Raw genomic sequence first — 19,948 nt, forward strand, 5'->3', positions numbered from 1 at the left:
GGTGGTGTGCAGGCAGACATGGTTCTAGAAAAGGAGTTGAGAGTTCCACATATTGATTTGTAGGCAGCAGAAGGAGACTGTGGCACAACAAGCACAGCTTGAGTGTATGAGACTTCAAATTCCATCCCCACAATGACACACTTCTCCCAAAACACACTCTATGTGCCAAGCATTCAAACACATGAGTCTTTTGGAGCCATTACTATTTGTACCACCACACAGAGCAAATTTAAGTACATGTAAAAAATTATCCACTGTGACTAAGTTGGCTTCATCCCAGAGATATAGTGATGATTCGACATATATGAAACTATGAACATAATCCACTGTCTAAGTAGAAAGACAGAAAACATAAGATCATCTAATAAAATTTAGAAAGACCTTTGGCAAAATCTAGCATCTGTTAATGATTAAAGTCACAGAGTCACAGGGAGACTAGGGATATAAGGACATACTTTGACATAATAAAGACAAGTATACCCGGCCACAGTCAACATCACTCTAAATATAGAGAAATTCAAAACATTTCTACTAAACATCAATAACAAGACAAGAATGTTCAAGCTATTCCAGTTTAGTAGAGTGCTTTAAATTTTAACTAGAACAATATGACAAGTGAGAGGGATTAAGGGACTACAAACAGAAAAGGAAAATGTCAATATATCTTTATTTGCAAATGATATGAATTATACATAAAAGATCCTTAAAGTCTCCACCTGGAAACATTCACAGCTGATAGATACACTCAACAAAGTAGTAGAAGAATACTAAATTAATCCACAAAACCTTCCTTTACACAGCAGCATTTGAGAACAGAGTAAACAGTACCATTCACAGTAACCTCAAAAAGTGATTAGAATCAATCTAAGGAAGACTTGTATAATAAAAACTTTAAGATATTGAAGATAGCAGAAGATGGTAAGACCTCTCATGCATTGCTAGGATTAATATTGTGGAAATGCCCATCTTACCAAAAGCATATTCAATGCATTCTCTATCAAAATGCCAACATAGTTTTCAGAAATTGTTTTTAAAAAAGAAATCTTAAGCTTCATATGGTAACACAAAAAGACCAGTATGGCTAAAACAATCCCAAGCAACAAAAGAACTGCTCTGGAGCTATCACCATTTCTGCTTTTAATTTATACTGCAGAGCTATAAAAAAAAGCAGCATGATATTGGCACAAAAACAGACACATTGGTCAATAGAATAAAATTGAAGACTCATACGTAAGTCCCCATACCTGCACATACCTGCAGACACCTTATTTTTTTCTTTTTTTTCTTTCTTTCTTTCTTTTTTTTTTTTTTTTACAAAGACAAAAAATACACACTGGAGAAGAGGCAGCATCTTCAACAAAGGGTACTGGGCAAATTGAATAGCTAAATGTAGAAAAATAATACTAAATCCATATTTTTTAATTTGCAAAAAGCTCAATTCCAGATGTATCACAGACTTCAACATAAGACCTGATGGCCTGAACCTAATAGAGAATATGTTTAAACTTAAAAGAACAGGAAAGGACTTAGTGATCCAGGAGCCCAGTAGCACAGGCATCAAACCAATAATTGATAAATTGACATTAAACTAAGAAGCCTCTTCACAGCATAGAACACCATCGTGCCAGTGAAGAGGGAGCCTACAGAATGAGAATTTTTTTCTTTTACTATTTATGTATCTGACATAAGTTTATTATCTAGGGTATATAGAGAAGTATTAAAATAGCTAGACATCAAGAAATTAGATAAGCCAAGTTTAGGTGACACTGAACTAAACTGAGTTCTCAAAACACTAAGAAACACCTTTTTAAATGTTTAAAACTTAAGCCATCAGAGAAATGAAAATTGAAACTATTTTCATCTTACACCAATTATAATGGGTTAGCATGGTAAGGAGCCACCAGTAGTCATTACGTCTCACAATACAATTTCATACTTAAAGGAATAAATAATAGTGCTAAATATTTGCAAAGAGAACTATTAGAAAGCAAATATTTGGAAATAACTGAACAAAATTTCTTTAAATAAAATTACTCAAGTTAACAAATCAGCGAGAATAATTTTGACAGCTAATAAACTAGAACACAAGCACACACATGCATGCATTTAAAAATATTTTTAATATTTGCTTGTTGTGTGTTAATATGTTTGTACATGTGAATGTGCCATGGTGCACACAAATGGAGGACAGAAAAAACTGGTGAGATTTAGTTCTTTGCTTCTACCATGTAGGCTCCAGGGATACAACTCAGTATCCCAGGCTTAGCAGTATGGCAAGCTTTTTTGGACCACCAGCCTCCAAATCATGACATGGAGACTTATTATTAGTTAAGAATGTCCGGTCTTAGTTTAGGCATTTCCCACTAGCTCTTATAACTTATATTAACCTGTTTCTCTTCAACTGTGTTTTACCTTTGGATTTTTACCTTTCATTCTGTATATCCTACTTTCATGCTTCCTCTGTTTCTGTCTGGTTGATGGCTTCCGACTGGCTGTCCCAGGGTGTCTCCTTCCCTTTTTCCCTTGTTGTCTCTTGAGCCTAGAGTCCTCTTCTCACTTATTCTCACTACATGCCAGCCCTGCCTATCCTTCTACTGCCTTGCTATTGACTGTTCAGCTTTTGTTGGACCAACCAGGTGCCTTAGGCAGGCAAAGTAAAACAGCAACACATCTTTACATGGTTAAATAAATGCAGCATAAACAAGTAACACATCTTTACATTGTTAAACAAGTATTCTATTCCATAACATAGCAGCAAATGCCTTTGACCTCTGAGTCATCTCACAGATCATGGAGCATTTATTTGCAGAAAATTTGTGGCATTGGAAAACAAGGGGCAGAGAGTAGTGGGACAGGACATAGAAATAGTCACATAGCTAAGTCATCCAATGTGCAAAAAAGCACCAAGATCAAGTTGGAGAAATGAACAGTCTTTTAATCCAGTGATATTAGGACAACTGAGCATCTCCATATTGTTATAGGGAGGTCAGCTAAGGAAATCAGACCTCTTCTATCTAGGTTCTTGGTATAGCAGTTTAAAAAGTTATAGACGGACAGAAGACCAACAAGCAAAAGTTGTAAGTGGTTGAGGATATAATTGAGAAGACACAAGCATATGTTTATCCTAGGGAACAGTGCAAAAAACCTTGCCAGTGAGGAGTGTATTGGGATTAATTGAGGCATTGATTTTTTATGATCTTACATGTTGATGAGGGAGAAGAGTGCAGTATTATTGCCATTTTTTATGGCAAGTCATATAACAGACGATAGTCATGCTTCAGATGCATGGAGATTACTGATTTGACTCTGGGCTATGTATAGTGGGATCAGTTTTCTGCTACCAGTCAAATACTATCAATGAAATATCTTATACCAGTTATCTGATGGGACTTTAGAGCACTGCAGATGCCTAGGGGCTTTGCAGTTGACTGTGATTTTCAAGGTTCTGAAGAGCATCTGGGAAAGCTAGAGCCCCTTTCTTCCTGGTTGAATGAGAGGGACAAGCAGTTTGTCTCATTGTATGTAACATAAGGAAGAGATAATGATAGTTGGCCATGGTCCCTAAAACCTGACTTTCTGATTAGTAAGTAACTCTTTGTCATATGTAAAAGAATAAAATTATATCCACATCTTACCCTATACAAAAATAAACTCAAACTGGATCAAAGACCTTAAAATAAAAATTATTTATTTGAAACTACTAGAGGCAATCACAAGAATTATGCGCAAATCAATCCCACACCAGTTATAATTTAAAGGGATATTTATTTAGGGGGTAAAACTCACGAAACACCAACCATCAGGAAAGGAGCCTAGTCACCAGAGCAGGAACCAAGCGCCATAACCAAGGAACCAAGAGAGTGGGCCAAGGCTTGCCACTCTTTTTTAAAGATAAATAGACCACGCCCCAGTTGGCTGGCATTTCAACAGCTATTGGCTGAAGGAGCGGAAGGTCCTCCTGCAACACAAGAAAAATGCTTGAAGCTATAGAGATGGGCAATAGTGTTTTGAATAAGACTCCCATTAGCACAGAAAATAGAATAAGAAATGGGCTCTAGGAGAAAAAGTAACAGTTCCTGAGTGAAGATATAGCCTGCTTGAGAGGAGAAAATCATTGGCAATTGTTCTTCTGACAGGTGGGTAATATCCCAAACATACAAAGAATACCAAACTTCAACACAACATCCAATGAGCAAACAATTTCAGTCAACAAATGGTATATGAACTAAACAGACACTTTTTGATAAAAGTAAAAATGGCCATCAAATACATGAAAACATGTTTCAACATCTCTGTCTTTAAGAAAAATGCAAACCAGTACTACATTATATTATCTCTTCCCAGTCAGAGGGCTGTATCAGTAATTAAAAAAAAATTCTTGGTGAGTGTACCATGGAAAAGGAAACCCTAATGCACTTTTAGAAGGAATATAAATTAGTCTAGATGGCATGGAAAGCAGTATGGAGGTCCCTCAAACAAACAAAGCCTAAAATTAAACTATCGTGTCCTTTAGCATACAACTCCTGAAGGAGTCAGTCAGCATAAAATGCCTACCCACATACCTGGATTAGGTAACAGAACTTAAAGAGTGAATCTCTCTCTCTCTTTCTCTCTCTGTCTCTGTCTGTCTCTCTCTATATGTATGTATGTATGTATGCATGCATGCATATATATGTGTGTGTATCCAATATATGTATATATTTATATATACATATTATATATGTGTACACACATTCCATAGGGTTTCTATTGCTGTAAAGAGACAGCATGACCATGGCAACTCTTATAAACGAAAAGCATTTAATTGCCATGACTTGCATTTTTAGAGGTTTGGTTCAGTATCATCGTTGTAAGACATGGTGGTGTGCAAGCAGACATGGTAATGGAAGGTTAGCTGAGAGTTCTATATTTTATTCAGGCAACAGAAACTGGTCTAACACACTGGGTAGTATTTTGAGCAAAAGAAGTCTTAAAGCCCACCCCCCCCCCACACACACACAGTAACATACTTCCTCTAGCAAGACCACACCTTCTTCAGCAAGGTCACACCCCCTAATAGTACCACTCCCTTTGAGGGCCATTTTCTTTCCAACTATCTCCATATATGTAAAGATTTATTAGAAAGACTTAAAGACTATGTTCCAGCTAACCCAACAATGACTGTCTGTGTACACAAGGTCTGAGAATCCAGTAATTGTTCAGTCCACAAAGCTGGATGTCTCAGCTGTTCTTTAGTGTATGCCAGAATCCTGAAGAAGAAGGCTCTAATGCTAGTGAATGGACTTGCTAGCATTGTGTAGTAGGAGACTGCTCATTCATTTCCCTGCCGCACAGACCCAAAATAATCATATAGAAGCTATATTATTTGCAATTCTGTTTGGCCAATAGCTTAAGAATATTGATAGCTAGCTCTTATATCTTGAATTAACCCATTTCTATTCATCTGTGTATTGCCACGTGGTTGTGGCCTACTGGTAAGGTTCCATCTGGCATCTGTCTCCTTCAGAGGCTCCATGGTTTCTCCCTGACTCCACTTTCTTTCCTCCTCTATCTGCTTGGAATTCACACCTTACACTATTCTGCTAAGCCACTGGCCAAAACAGCTTCTTTATTAACCAGTGACAATAAAACATATTCACAGCAGACAGAGGAGAAACCAACATCTGCAAGGCAAGAGCAAACAGGCAAAGAGCAAAAGTTTTCTTATTCCATGTCATTGTATAGACTTCTAACTGAGGACATGGACAAGATTAGAGGTATACCTTTCTAGCCCGAAGGTCTAAATTAAAGGTGTATCTTCCCACCTCTAAGATTCTGAGTAAAAATGGATTTCACTTCAAGTTAAGCAAAAATCCCTCAAAGATGTGCCACTCCAGTTTTGGATTTTAGTTAATTTCAGATGTAGTCAAGTTGACAACCAAGAATAAACATCACAATACTCATTTGTTTATTAGAGCACAATTTATAAGAGCCAGGATGTGAAATAGTTTAGGAGCCCATCAACGGACAAAAGAGAGAGTGTGAATACACATATATACTCCTACATACATACAGCAGATACTATATACATACAGTAGATTACTATTATATTGTAATATAATGTAACTTATTGTATATATTATATTGTATATCATTGTAAATATATATTATTAAGCCATAAAGAAGACTTGAGTCATGTCTATAGGAAAATAGATGGAACTGTGATATTAAGCTAAATAAGCTAGACTGTCTTAATCACTGTTCAGTTACTGTAAAGAGACACCATGACCAAGAAAATTCTTATAAAGAGAAAAGAGAGTTTAATTGTGGCTTACAGTTTGAGAGGGTTAGCCCATTATTATGACAAGGTGCATGGTGGCACACCAGTAGACATGGTGTTGGAGAAGTTCTATATCATGATCCGTCAGGCAGTAGGAAGGAAAAGAGAGACACTGACCTGGCATGTGCTTTTGAAACCTCATAGCCCACCCCAGTGACACACTTCCTCCAACAAGGCCACACTACCTAGTCCTTCTTTCAGTTTCCACTTCTTGGTTACTAAGCATTCAGATATTTGAGCATCAGGGGGCCATAATTATTCAAAGTACCACGTTTCACTCCCTGCTCCCCCCATAGGCTTCTAGCCATATCGCAATGCAAAAGTAAATTTAGTCCAACTTCAAAAATCCCCATAGCTTTTTAGTTTCAATGCTGTTTAAAAGCCCAAATTCTATTCTGAAATGCCAGGCTATCTCTTAACTATAACTCTGTAAAACCAAAATAAAAAAAAAAGCATCTGGTGATGGATGGAGATAGAGACAGAGACCCACACTGGAGCACTGGACTGAGCTCCCAAGGTCCCAATGAGGAGCAGAAGGAGGGAGAACAAGAGCAAAGAAGTCGGGACCACAAGGGGTGCACCCACCCACTGAGACAGTGGGGCTGATCTATTGGGAGCTCACCAAGGCCAGCTGGACTGTGATTGAAAAAGCATGGGATAAAACCAGACTCTCTGAACATGGCGAACAATGAGGGATGATGAGAAGCCAAGGACAATGGCACTGGATTTTGATCCTACGTGATGTGCTGGCCTTGTGGGAGCCTAGCCAGTTTGGATGTTCACCTTCCTAGATATGGACGGAGGAGGGAGGACCTAGGACTTACCACAGGGCAGGGAACCCTGACTGCTCTTTGGACTGGAGAGGGAGGGGGAAAGGAGTGGCGGGAGGGGGAGAAGGGTGGGAGGAGGGGGAGAAGGGTGGGAGGAGGGGGAGAAGGGTGGGAGGAGGGGGAGAAGGGTGGGAGGAGGGGGAGGGAAATGGGAGGCTGGGAGGAGGTGGAAACTTGTTTTTTTTCTCATTTTCTCAATAAAAAAAAAGCAGATTACATAATTCCAACATTCAGTGGCACATACTATATATATAAACATTCCAAAAGGGAAGAAAGGGAGCATAGTGAAGAAATACTGACCCAAAACAAGACCAAAAACCAGCCGGGCAAACTCCAATTTCTGTGTCTCCATGTCTGATGTCAGTGATCTCTAGATCTCCAACTCCTTTCAACTTTGTTGACTGCAACATACTTCTTTCTTTTGGACTGCTTCCACACCCTGTTAGCAACTGTTATTGACAGGTATCCCACAACTTTGGCATTCCAGTATGTAAAAATGGAGGAAATAGTTAGAACTTGACATAAAGAATAAAAGTAGATTAGATCTTGGGTTTAAACTTAGAACATTGGTAATGTAAATATAATTGGCTAAACTCAGAAAACATGGTACAGTTTGAAATATAGTTGTAAAAAGATAACTGAAATGGGACAGGTATGGAAGAAGTAATAAAATGTATTAAAATCTTGTATTAATTACTATTAATTATGTTCTGATGCCCAAACTGCCAGAACAAAAATGAGGTTTCTATTTGCCAGAACCATATATTATTTATGATGTTATATATGATGACAAACCCTTGGAACTATAACACAGAATTTCTCAGTTGTCAAAGAAAACAGAAACCCAGAACCTAAGGGAAGATTTTATATACTTTCCTCAACAATTGATAATAACAAACCGACATTTAAAAACAAAACAAACAAACAAAAAAAACAACAGAATGCCTGATAGTTAAAAGTGACAGTGTTAATGCTGTGGACAAATTTAGAGCCCTGTATTTAATGCTTTGTGGTACATATTCTTTCAATATTTTAAAGATATTTGCATAAAAACAAGTGCCAGCAAAAATTCAGAGGATTGGAATCAGATTGAGCATTTCCTAAAACGCAGTGAAGTTATTAACCAGTTTTAAAGAGAGAGAACTATTTTCATGTGGTTGGAAATTGATAGCTTTCTTAATGCCCCATAGATCTAAACAGTTATCATGCCAAAGTTAGTAAATATTTTGACTAATACAATTTATACATATAAAGTTGTAGGATACAACTTCAAAGTAGTACTTAGAATTTATAGCTTCAAGTGCCTGTGTGCAAATGAAGAAATGCTGAATGTTAGTGTACTAATCATATTGGAACAAAACAACCTCACAATAGAGGACAGAAAGAAATCAAAGCAGAGCAGAAATTAATGAATAATAAAGTGAACATAATAAAGTCTAGAGAGGTGGCTCTGCAGTTAAGAACATTGACTGTTGTTGTAGAGGACTTGTTCCATTTCCAGCATACTTATGCTAGCTCATATCTGTCTTTAACTCCAGTTTCAGGCCTCCACATACACCAGGTACTCATGTAGTTTAGAGACATTCATTCATTTACACCCCAGCAATAGTTAAGCATACGTGGGCTGCCTGTTTATGGCAGTTCTCCAGTTCCTATTCTGGGCAGTCCTAGATGCTTATGTTATTGTCATATCTAAGCTTCCACAGTCTGTCTTTATGCTGTGTTTTTTGTGCCTTCCTTTTCACCTTATCCCATGTATGTTGTAATGAGGAGCGGCGGGCTGTTTTTCATCCTGCCTGGCTCCCAGCCACCTGACTAGCTTATCTCCCAAAATAACAGCACACAAATTGTATTCATTTAAACACTGTCTGGCCCATTAGTTCTAGCCTCTTAGTGGCTAATTCTCACATACTGGTTAACCCATTTTTAATAATCTGTGTAGCACCACGAGGTGGTGGCTTACCGGGAAAGATCCTAACCTACGTCTCAGGTCATCTGCCTGACTCTGCTTCTTTCTCCCAGCATTCTGTTCTGTCTTCTCTGCCTATCTAAGCTGCTGTCCTGTCAAAAAGCCAAGGCAGTTTCTTTATTTGACCAATGAAAGCAACACATAGAAAGAAGACTCTCCTACATCATATGTACTCCTCCAAACAGTGCTATCTTCGGGTATCTGCCATCATTTATTTTCATAACATGGCCAAAGTATCTTAAGTGCTATTGCCATATCCCATAGTTTACTTCCTTCTGTAGATAGAGATGTTTCTAAATGTCATCATTGTACAGTCTATCTCTTCGTGTGACACCAAAAATCCTCCCGAGACATGCCATCTTAAACACATTCAGCTGCTGTTCTGAGGAGTGCTTCATTGTCCAGGTTTCAGAGTTGTAAAGAAGGCAGCTCAAGACAAGTGTCTCATATACTTGTAATTTTGTTGTCGTTGTGTCTCTTGCTGACCAAACCTTTTTTAGTGCCTAGAATGCTGCCCTCGCTATCCCTATCTGCCTCTTGATATCTGAAATAATTCCCTCCTTTGAACTGAGATTTCCTCCCAGATGGACAAACTTGACTGTTTACATGAGGTTCTGATTCTTTATTACAATGTTAAAAGTTGACTGTAGCCAGGCGGTGGTGGCACACGCCTTTAATCCCAGCTCCCGGGAGGCAGAGGCAGGTGGATCCAAAGCTAAGGAGAAACCTTGTCTCAAAAAACCAAAACAAACAAACAAAAAAGTTGACTGCTTGAGTTTCTGATTCTTTATTACAATATTAAAATTTTTGTAAGTATATAGATTATACATGCAGGCAAAGCATAAAACAAACAGAAAATGAGCATAATAATATAAATAAATTAAAAAATTGAGAAACATCTACTAAATTTTATTGAAAACATAAAGAATAAAAATCAGCAGTGTTGATTCTGTACAGGAAGTAAAGACATAATGAGAACTATGCAAATATCTGTTGTTTGATACTGGAGAAGGGAGGAATATTCCTCTACTCAGAGCAGTGTCAAAACATGTACAAGGGAAATTTTGTTCTAATCTTTTAAATTTAAATGTTTTCACATTGTATTCCCCTTCTCTTTCTTCACCCCTCTCATGTCCCCCCTTGCTCCCTCTCCATTTTATAGCTTCTTCTTAAATTGTTAGTTGCATATGTGTGTGTATAAATAATCTGTTCAGTCTATTTAGTGTTACACTCATATATTTTTAGAGCTGATCATTGGTATTGGATAATCAGTTAGGGGATCATGCCTGGAAAAGACTATTTTCCTGCTCTCACAATTCCTTAGTTGCTTGTTGTGAGGTGTGGTTCCATGAGATTTCTCCCTTCCATGTTGTTCTTGTTCAAGTCATGTCTAAGTATTAGTGAAAGATTGTGCTTGAAATTTCCCTGTCTTTTCTCTGAGATTTTACAGAATACATCCTGGTCCTCTGGCTCTAACAATCTTTCCTCCCCTCTTGCTTAATGTTAAAGGGAAAACAGTTACAAGCCAATTTCATTGGTGAAATTTCAAAGGAGATACCAGAGTCAGAAACCTGACCAGCATGTAAAAATGCCATCTGATACTCAGTATCCCTAGGAATGATACTCAGTATCCCTAGGATTTGACATTCAGAATCAGTCGGGGATATTTACTGTAGTTAGAGGTTTTAAAAAACCATGAGTTCAGTAACCAAAATAAATCTGATAAAATTAAGTAATGTTCATGATAGGAAATCAATGCCTGCCAAGCTAGAAATACAAAGACATTTCTTTGAGCCAGTTCATCTTTGTTTTTACATACATATATTTATCCAGGGATGACCAATAGGGATTGGATAGTCTTGTGTGGGAGGGCCTGTCCCTGGGGGTATCAGATTCTCATCCCTCAGCAAGCATTGACCACCTGTAGTTCTTCTTCTTGTCACCTGGATTTGTCATTATGCTGAGTTTGTTTATGTAACCATATATTAAGAGCTTATGGGTACAGCTTCCTTGTCATATATAGAAAACACTATCTCACATTAGTGGTCTTGGTCTTCTTGCTCTTAAAATCTTTCTGCCTCCCCTTCCACAGTTTTTCCTGAGCCATAGATGTTGGTGTTGCACTGGAGATCTATCAATTGGATTTGGGCACCCTATAATCAGTTATTATCTTTATTTTGACCAATTGTGGATCTCTGTAACAGTCTCCTTCTCTTGCAAAAAGAGGCTTCTTTGGTGAAGGGTAAAAGATGCCATAGTTATTTGTGGGTATAAAGACAAGTGTTTAGAATACAGTTAGAAATTATTTTGGCTTAGGAAACTATCAGTAGAGAGTTCTACCCCCATCTGTGACCCCTTCATCAATTGGAAGTTGGCAAAATTTACAGTACCAGGCATGAATCACTTCCTGTTAAGTTGGCTGAAGTCCAATTAGATAACTGTTGTCCCAGGAAGTAAGTGCCACTATTGCACCACTGGATAGCTTGCTGATCCAGTCAGTGTTGAGATTTATAGGCCTTACATCTGGGTGGGAGTACCAACTGTTCTCTCTCTTGGCAGTTTGTGTTCCATCTTCTGATATTTAAGAGTTTATTCTTAGGGAGAAGGTATTCAGATCAGTTCCAGCTTAATTTCTAGAAAATTCTGTGTCTGAAGGATGTGGTGTCTTCAGCTGTAGTGCTTTTCCTTCAAGTTCTGGGAGGCAACTACAAGCCTTGAAGTCTGTTGGACTCCCCCGATCAATAATTCAAAAAGGGGATGCCGCTACCTGGAACCAAGGTTTTTTAGTCTATGGCTCTTGTGGGAACAATATCACCCTGAGTGGCATAACTTTATGTAAATTATTTCCATATTTTATTTATACACATACATGCATATTATTTGTAAATACGTGTAAAATCATGTTTTCTTGTGTTTTTTTTTTCAGTCATCTTTGATGTTCTTTATCTTTCCTTCTCTGTTTTTGGTGTTCTTTATTCCTTCTCTGTTTCCTTCAGTGTTTCCCTTTCCACCTCCCTTTCCCACATAAAGTTCCCCCTCCCTATTTTTCCCATTTTCCTTTTTATAGCACCTCTTTCCTACTGTGGCCTTTTTGTGACTCTCCCCACCTCCAGCCCCTTGTACCTGTTCCCATTCTTACTTTACTGGCTTCAGCAGTGTGGTTTCTCTAGACTATATATTCACATCTCAATATTTAAGCTAGGATTCAAAATAAGAGAGAACATACAACGTTTGTCTTTCTGGGTCTGAGTCACCTCATTTAGTATAATGTGTTCTAGCTTCATCATCAAGTTACCTGCAAAATTCATGATTGAACTTTTCTTTACAGTTGACTAGTGTTCTATAGTATATCCATACCACATTTCCATTATCCATTTGTCAGCATAGGACATGTAGGCTGTTTCCATTTCTTTGCTGTTGTGAGTGGAGTAACAATGAACATGGCTAAGTTAGTATCTGTGGAGTATGATGTGAAGTCCTTTAGGCATATGACACATAGTGTTATAGGTGGGTCATATGGCAGATCTGCTTTTCCTGCTTTGAAATTTTTCTATGCTAATTTCCATAGTGGTTACATAGTTTTGCGATCCAACCAACAGTGAATGACTGTTACCCTTTCCCTGTATTCTCATCAGCATTCTTGTCTAAAATATTAGATTATGCTTGACAGTACTTTAGCTTCAGTTAATATATACATTTGGAAATTCTAATTACTTTACAATCTTAATTTGACAGTCACTATATAGTTAGTATACTAGCTAGTAATTTTTTAAACTGGGTGAAAATAACATTATACTATGGTAAATTATTTGCTGATTGACATAGAATTAAAGTTTTTGATCATTAAAAAGTAAAGATTTTCCAGGAGCTAATAAACTTTTCTCTCTTCGAAAACACAGGTTTTGAGAGTATTTTAGAAGGGCTTTATGGACCACGGCTACGAAGAGACCTCAGTTTATTTGAAGGTAATTCACATTTTAAAAAATATTTAAAGTTACAACCTCCTACCTTGTTTAACAAAGTTGTTCTATCAAAACTTTATATTAAACATAACTTTATGATCACTTTTAATTTGATAATTTTTAAAATAAAGTAATACAAATACTCGTATATTTTATTACATATATGTGTTATAATTGTTTGAAAGGCACAGTGAATTCAAGTAGAAAATGAAATTTGTCTTAATCTTAGTAATATTCATTTTTATGTGTCAGTTCTTTTATAAATTGCATATCCTGACCTATTCTTAAATTGGATTTAAATTAAAAATTACACAAATGTCAAATCATATTAATCAAGATACTTAAATTGAATTAAATAAACGTTCTGTGAAACAAATGTCTGCTAAAAAGCTGTTACTCCAGTTTTTATTTTAGCTTTTTAAGTTTCACGCAAATTTGTATTATATGTTCAGCACACTCCCTACCCCCATGCCACCTACCCTCCATCTTCATTCCCCTCTTACTCCTGTTAGTCCTTTGTTCCCTAGACAGTATTTTTTATTGAGCTCTACATTTTCCTCTGCTCCCCTCCCACTCTCTCCCCTCCCTTCTACTCTCTCCCGTGGTCCCCATGATCCCAATTTACTCAGATTTTGTCTTTTTCTACTTCCCATGTACATTAGATCCATGTATGCCTCTCTTAGAATCTTCATTGTTGTCTAGGTTCTCTGGGATTGTGAATTGTAGGCTGGTTTTTATTCTTTATTTTTTGACTTATGTCTAAAAGCCACTTATGAGTGAGTACATATGATATTTATCTTTCTGGGTCTGGGTTAACTCAATCAATGTGATGTTTTCTAGATCCATCCATTTGCTTGCAAAATTTAAGATGTCATTTTTTTCTGCTGTGTAGTACTCCATTGTGTAAATGTACCACTGTTGACAGAGGTTTCTGTCCCACCCAGTCCCGCAGTCGTACAGTCTCAAAGAAACACACAGAGATCTACATTAATTATAAACTGGTTGGCCTAATAACTCAGGCTTCTTATTAACTCTTATAACTTACATTAACCCATAATTCTTGTCTGTGTTAGCCACATACCTTTTATCAGTGAGGCATTCTCATCTTGTTTTCTCTGTGTTTGGGCGACGACTGCAAACTGCCTTTCCTCCTCCCAGAATTCTCCTGTTCTGGTCGCCCTACTTATACTTACTGCATGGCTACTGGCCAATCAGCATTTTATTAAAATACAAGAACAAATCTTTACAGGGTACAAGACTATTATACCATTATCCCACAGCATACTACATTTTCCTTATCCAGTTTTTGGTCAAGTGGCATTTAGGTTGTGCCCAGGTTCTGTAGACAGACATTACTTAATACATTATTTTATCTATAAATTCTATGATCCACAAGTGAGAGAAAACATGCAATTTTGTCCTTCAGAGACTGGCTAAATTTACTCAAGATGATTAACTCATCTGTTTTTTCCCCTGCAAATGACCTAATTTTGTTCTTTATGCCAGAAAAGAATCCTAATGTGTATACATACCACATTTTATTCTTCTTCTGTTATTGAATATGTAGGTTGGTTCTATGACTCAAGCTATTGTGCATAGTGCTACAGTAACTATTGATCTACAAGTATATCTACGATATGTTGATGGTTTTTGTTCTTGGTAATTTTTTTTCTGCTAAATACTGAGAATGATTCTGAGTCATACGGTAGAGTGAATTTTATTTTAGAAACGGTCATATTGACTTTCATGATGTTTGGATTAGTTTGCATCCACTAGCAGTGTATAAGTATTGATTTTTTACTTGTTTGTGTCTTAGTTATGGTTTCTATTGCTGTAATGAAACATCATAGCCAAAAAGCAAGTTGGGGAGAAAGGGTTTATTTAGCTTATGCTTCAGCATTGTTGTTCATTAATGAAGGAAGCCAGGACAGGAACTGAAACAGGGCAGGATCCCAGAAGCAGGAGACAATGCAGAGGCCATTGGAAGAGTGCTGCTTACTGGCTTGCACCTCATGCTCAGCCTGCTTTCTTAAGAGAACTCAAGACCAGCAGTCCAGGGGCTGGCACCACACTTTCATGGTCTGGGCCCTCCCCCATAGATCACTAATTGAGAAAATGCCTTACAGCTGGATCTCATCAACTGAGACTTCTTCAATTGACTCTAGATGACTCTAGCTTGTATCAAGTTGGCACAGATCAAGCCAGTCCAGTTTGTTTGTTGTTCAAAATTTGTTTTTATTATTTTTAATTAGGTATAGGTGTATGTGTCTACATGTGAGTATGTCCATGTGAGTGCAAATGTCCTCAAAGGCTAGAGGCATCGGAGAGCTGGAGTTACAGGTGGTTGTGAGCCTCCTGACATGCATGATAGGAGCCAAACTCAGGTCCTCTTGAAGGGCAGCGAGTGTTCTTAACTGTGGAGACATCTTTTTAGCCTGTTACTTGCTAATGACTGCCATTTTGACGAGTATGAGATGGACTCTCACTGTAGTTTTGACTTATTTCTCTGATGGCTAGTGAGGCTGAGCATTTTAACTTTTTGTTAGCTATTTGTATTTTATCTTTCGAGATCTGTCTATTTAATTAGCCTTTGTATTAATTAGGTAGTTTGACATATTGTTGATTAGTTTTTTTTTTAGTTATTTGTTCTAACATTAATCCTCTGCCAGATGGGTGACCTGCAAAGGCCTCCTCCTGTTCTGCAGGCTCTCTTTTTACACAGTTGTTTCTTTTAATTTGATGATGTCCCATTTATCATTCCTGAGTGACTGAAGTCCTGTTTCCTACTTTGGTCAGGTTTGTTCCAAGATTGTAAATGAACTGTTTAGGTCTATCTATCCACCCTGTTTATGAAATTCTGAAGCAACAACAGGAAGTGACTCTGGACACAGCCATTCAACCATAGACATTTTCTGATCAATCCAAGCTGACTATAGTGCTTCCTGGCCAGAAAGGACTTTGATAGCAGTGTGTTCTTCAACCAATCAGGGTATTTCTTGGCTAATCAGGAATTTGGGATTATTTTTGGCTAATTGGGTATCAGAAGGTCTCCTTGTCTAGTCAGAATCTAAGCATAGTTAATCTAGGAACGGGGGTCTTTCTGAGTAAATTTGAAGCTAAGAATATGTCATTTCTGAAAACGTATTGGTTTAGTATCTAAAGGAATGGACCCCAAATTATTGTCACCTTAGTTGGGACAATGGAGTCCTGTCTCAGGATCCTGGAGACTTGGTGTTGTCCAGTGTTAGAAAGGTTGTGTAGAGTAGGTGCTATCAGAAGGACAGGTCAGAGAATTTGTGAGGTTACAAAAGCAGTGAAAGGGTCCAGGAGGTGGAAGACAGCCTTGTCTAGGGAGAAGGTGATGTCATCAAGGTGGACCTAGGACAAGAAGACTCTCCTCTCAGTGATAAAGTGAAGCTGGTTGCCCTTGCAGATATGCTAGATTTATGCTCTCATCCTGTCCCTTATGCTCACAGTAATGGTGCAACATGTGCTGCAGAGGGGATTGCGAACTTCAGTGGTCAAGAGGAACTGTGCCATAGTCACATAGTTCTGCTGCAGTAAAAATGGTAAATGAGCTTATGCTCCACCATGAAGGGGACATTTTCCTGTCCTTGTCCATTTCACTCTAGAAGAGGTCTCCAAATGCTGCATGCAGTCAGCAGCGATAGCATACGCCTCTCTTATTTTGGAGAACACAAGGTCTGCCCACTGGACTAAGTGTGTACAAGGCTGCCCTGGAGCTTCTACATCTTGTTAAGGATGGGGAAACAAAAGCTGAACCTAGTTTCAGGGTTCTTACTGACAAATTCCTGGGACCTCCTCAGTCTATTGCATTGAAATGGGTTACTTCATGGAATGTGTTTTTGTTGACTATATTAACTAAATGGCCAGTGATGAGTGCATCAGTTATGTGGATGGTACATTCAGTCTATTCAAACCAGGATATGGTTTAATGCCCAACAGGTGCTGAAACTTGTAATGCTAGTATAATGTAAGTATACACTGCACCAACAGGAAGACATCATCCTGTTGAGTGTGTTAGAGCTGTAACCATCGAGGTGTTCTACTTCTTGAGGTTGATGGGCTGATGCATGTAGACTAGCAAGGAGTTGTAATGGCAGATTCCATTGACAGTATTGGAGCTATACAGATAGGAAAAAAGAATTAAAACACTGCTAATTGTTGCTTTTTGTTGCTACTCATCTTTCTCTGGTGTAAGGGCCAGAATCCTGCAGGTTTCACTGAAGTCACACTTTCTAGCAGCTGCAAGACACACAGTGATGTGGGAGTGTCATCCAAAGCTGTGGGTTTTCAGTCTCATCAAGAGAAAGTCTTCAGCTGACCCCACACCATCCACTAGACCTGTCAGGGTCCATCACCATGTACTTGGGGAAAGTCATACCGCATTTATAGATAAATATGCATTTCTTGGATGAAGTCAGCTTGATCATAGTTAATGATTATGTATGTGTTCTATATTTGATTTTATAAATACTGTATCGAGTAATTTTCTGTCAGTTCATCAGCAAGATTTTATGTCTAATTTTCTTTTTTGTTGTTTTTTATCTGGTTTTGAAATTGGTATTACTGACTTCATAAAAAGAGCTTGATAGTGTTCTTTCCTTTTCTATCATGTAGAATAGTCTGTAAACCATTTGGTGGTAGTTCTTTAAAGTTACTGTAGAATTTTGCAATCTGTGGATCTAGACTTTTTAGAGGGGATTTGTTTTTAATTGTTAAACTGCTTCAATATCTTTGTTTACTATAGGTCTGTTTAAATTATTTATCTTGATTTAATTTTGATAGATTATATGTATCTAGAAATGTATTTGTTTCTTTTATATTTTCCAGTTTAGCAAAATATATTTTAAGGTGTTCCCTAGTTATTTTCTCAGTTTTATTAATACTAGTTCAGATTATTTTTCTTTTATCTCAAATTCTATTTATTTCTTTTTCTTTCAAATAGTTTGCCCTATGATTTCTATTGCTTTGAAGTGATACTATGACCACAGCAACTCTTATAAAGAAAAACATTTAACTGGAGCTAGCTTACAGTTTCAGAAGTTTAGTCCAATGTCATCATGGCAGAACATGGCAGTACACAAGCAGACATGATGCTGGAGAAGGAACTGTGAGTTCTACATCTGGATCAGCAAGCAGCGAAGTGACACTAGGCCTTGCTTGAGCCTCTGGAACCTCAAAGCCTACCCCCAGTGACACGCTTTCTCCAATAAAACCACACCTGCTACAACAAGGCCACACCTCCAATAATGAGTCTATAAGGGCCATTTCATTCAGACAACACTAAGAGTTAGTCAGTCATATTTATTGGGCTAGAGACATCACAGAACAAATCTGTCCTGCTAAATTAACATTGGATGTTAAATAAAGTAAGGGACCGTGGAGAGCAGAGGACTAGATGGGGTATATATTATGAATGCAAGTTGGCTTGTTTTGCCTAGTGTTGAGTCCCTTAGCATTCCATCCTGGGTTCCCAGATGCTTGCCATATTCCTGGGCCTTCTTTTTCTCAGATGCTGGTTATACCTACTAAGGACCTTTCAGGTGCTCTTCTCACCTCCAGACTGTGCTTTGGGAAATAGGGCTACTGATGCGAGTTCAGTAAGTGGGCTTTTCTTCATAAGTAGTCATAGATGCTGGTCACACCTGTGGGCAGTCCTTCAGGAATATGATTGGGAATGCTGGCTTTGCCCCAGAGCAGCATTTTGCAAGGTTGAGTCTAGGTCTTTGGAACTTTAAGTGTATTTTCTAAAAACCTAAATTTCTGCCTCTATGACTAATGGTTACTGTGTGATTCTGATTCAGTTTCTTCCCTGTACTCAAAAGTTCTGCTGACCAGGTTTCGGTGTATAGTCTCTGACACTTTGCTGACCTTGCTGGGAGTATAGATCATAGAAGTTTTTTTAACATGGTCTTGCATGGCTTCTCCAGGTGGGTGCTGAGTGCCAAGAAGAGAGGTGTTCCTGCCATCTCCAGTCTCTGCCAGTGCCAGTGTGCATCCCTTGTCTGATTCTCCCTTCTTTTCTGCTTCTTAATAGTTTCGTTAGTGTAAGTATGTTTCAGGTTTTCTACATCTCTCTACCTTGAAGCTGGCCATCTGCTATTGGCATTCCTTTCCCTGCCAGCCAGGAGCTCCCAAACTAAGACAATCCTGCCAGAATGGACTTTTAAAAGACTTTCTCTCCTACTTTGTAAAGTTCCTTGTTTTACTGTTCCATTGAAGCTAGAGACATTTGAGTGTCACTTAGCTTTCTGCTAGCCATTGTCGAGCTTTCCTCACTGTTTTCCTGGATAGTCTCGTAGACCACACTTGCTCATCAACCCAAGGAACCAGAGATTTTAAGGGACCAATTAAGTGAGTTTTGTCAAGTGTATTTTGGTTTTTATTTACTTTTCACTTTTTTATATAGATTTTTTTGGCTTGGTGAAAACCTTGTAAATATTGAGAAAGGAGCACAGGGAATTTATGCACTGAACTTACTGTCTCTTTGTCAGGGCATTTCTTCTGATACAGATTCAGAACTTCTCTGCGACAATGTTTAGGTAAAGGTTCAAAAACAAACATTGACTAGAAGTCAGGAAACAGGTTTTTTGTTTGTTTGTTTCTGTTGAGTTTGGGGAAGTTACTTATATTTGTGATGATACATTTAAAAACTAAATTTACCTCTTTGCTAGCATAGGTTCTGAAAAGTGTAGAGCCTTTAATTGCCATTCATCAAGGGAGGAAAGTCCTTGGTCATATTGGCAGTAATGATTTTGGAAGTGACTAATAATAGAAAAAAAAGTGTTTCAGTTTAATAGGAATATACTTTTTCTTTTTCTTTAAAGTAGATTTTCCCCCACAC

At 37.9% G+C, this 19,948-nt stretch overlaps 1 protein-coding gene across 12 annotated transcripts in view; it reads left to right on the forward strand.

Annotated features, from left to right (window-relative positions):
- Lcorl (ligand dependent nuclear receptor corepressor like) overlaps positions 1 to 19,948 on the forward strand; it is a 148,482-nt gene that overhangs the window by 42,328 nt on the left and 86,206 nt on the right. For 11 of the 12 annotated variants that reach the window (XR_012907284.1, XM_075943625.1, XM_075943627.1 and 8 more), the window contains exon 2: positions 13,018 to 13,083. Coding sequence is in view for 10 of the 12 variants with exons in the window: in XM_075943625.1 (XP_075799740.1) it covers positions 13,018 to 13,083 (66 nt within the window). In the remaining 2 variants the exon portion in view is untranslated. Of the gene's footprint in view, positions 1 to 13,017; positions 13,084 to 19,049; positions 19,152 to 19,948 lie in introns of those variants that run through there. The other variant, XM_075943620.1, reaches the window with a different exon arrangement.

This window comes from Microtus pennsylvanicus, chromosome 12 (assembly GCF_037038515.1).
Source record: "Microtus pennsylvanicus isolate mMicPen1 chromosome 12, mMicPen1.hap1, whole genome shotgun sequence".
NCBI lineage: Eukaryota > Metazoa > Chordata > Mammalia > Rodentia > Cricetidae > Microtus > Microtus pennsylvanicus.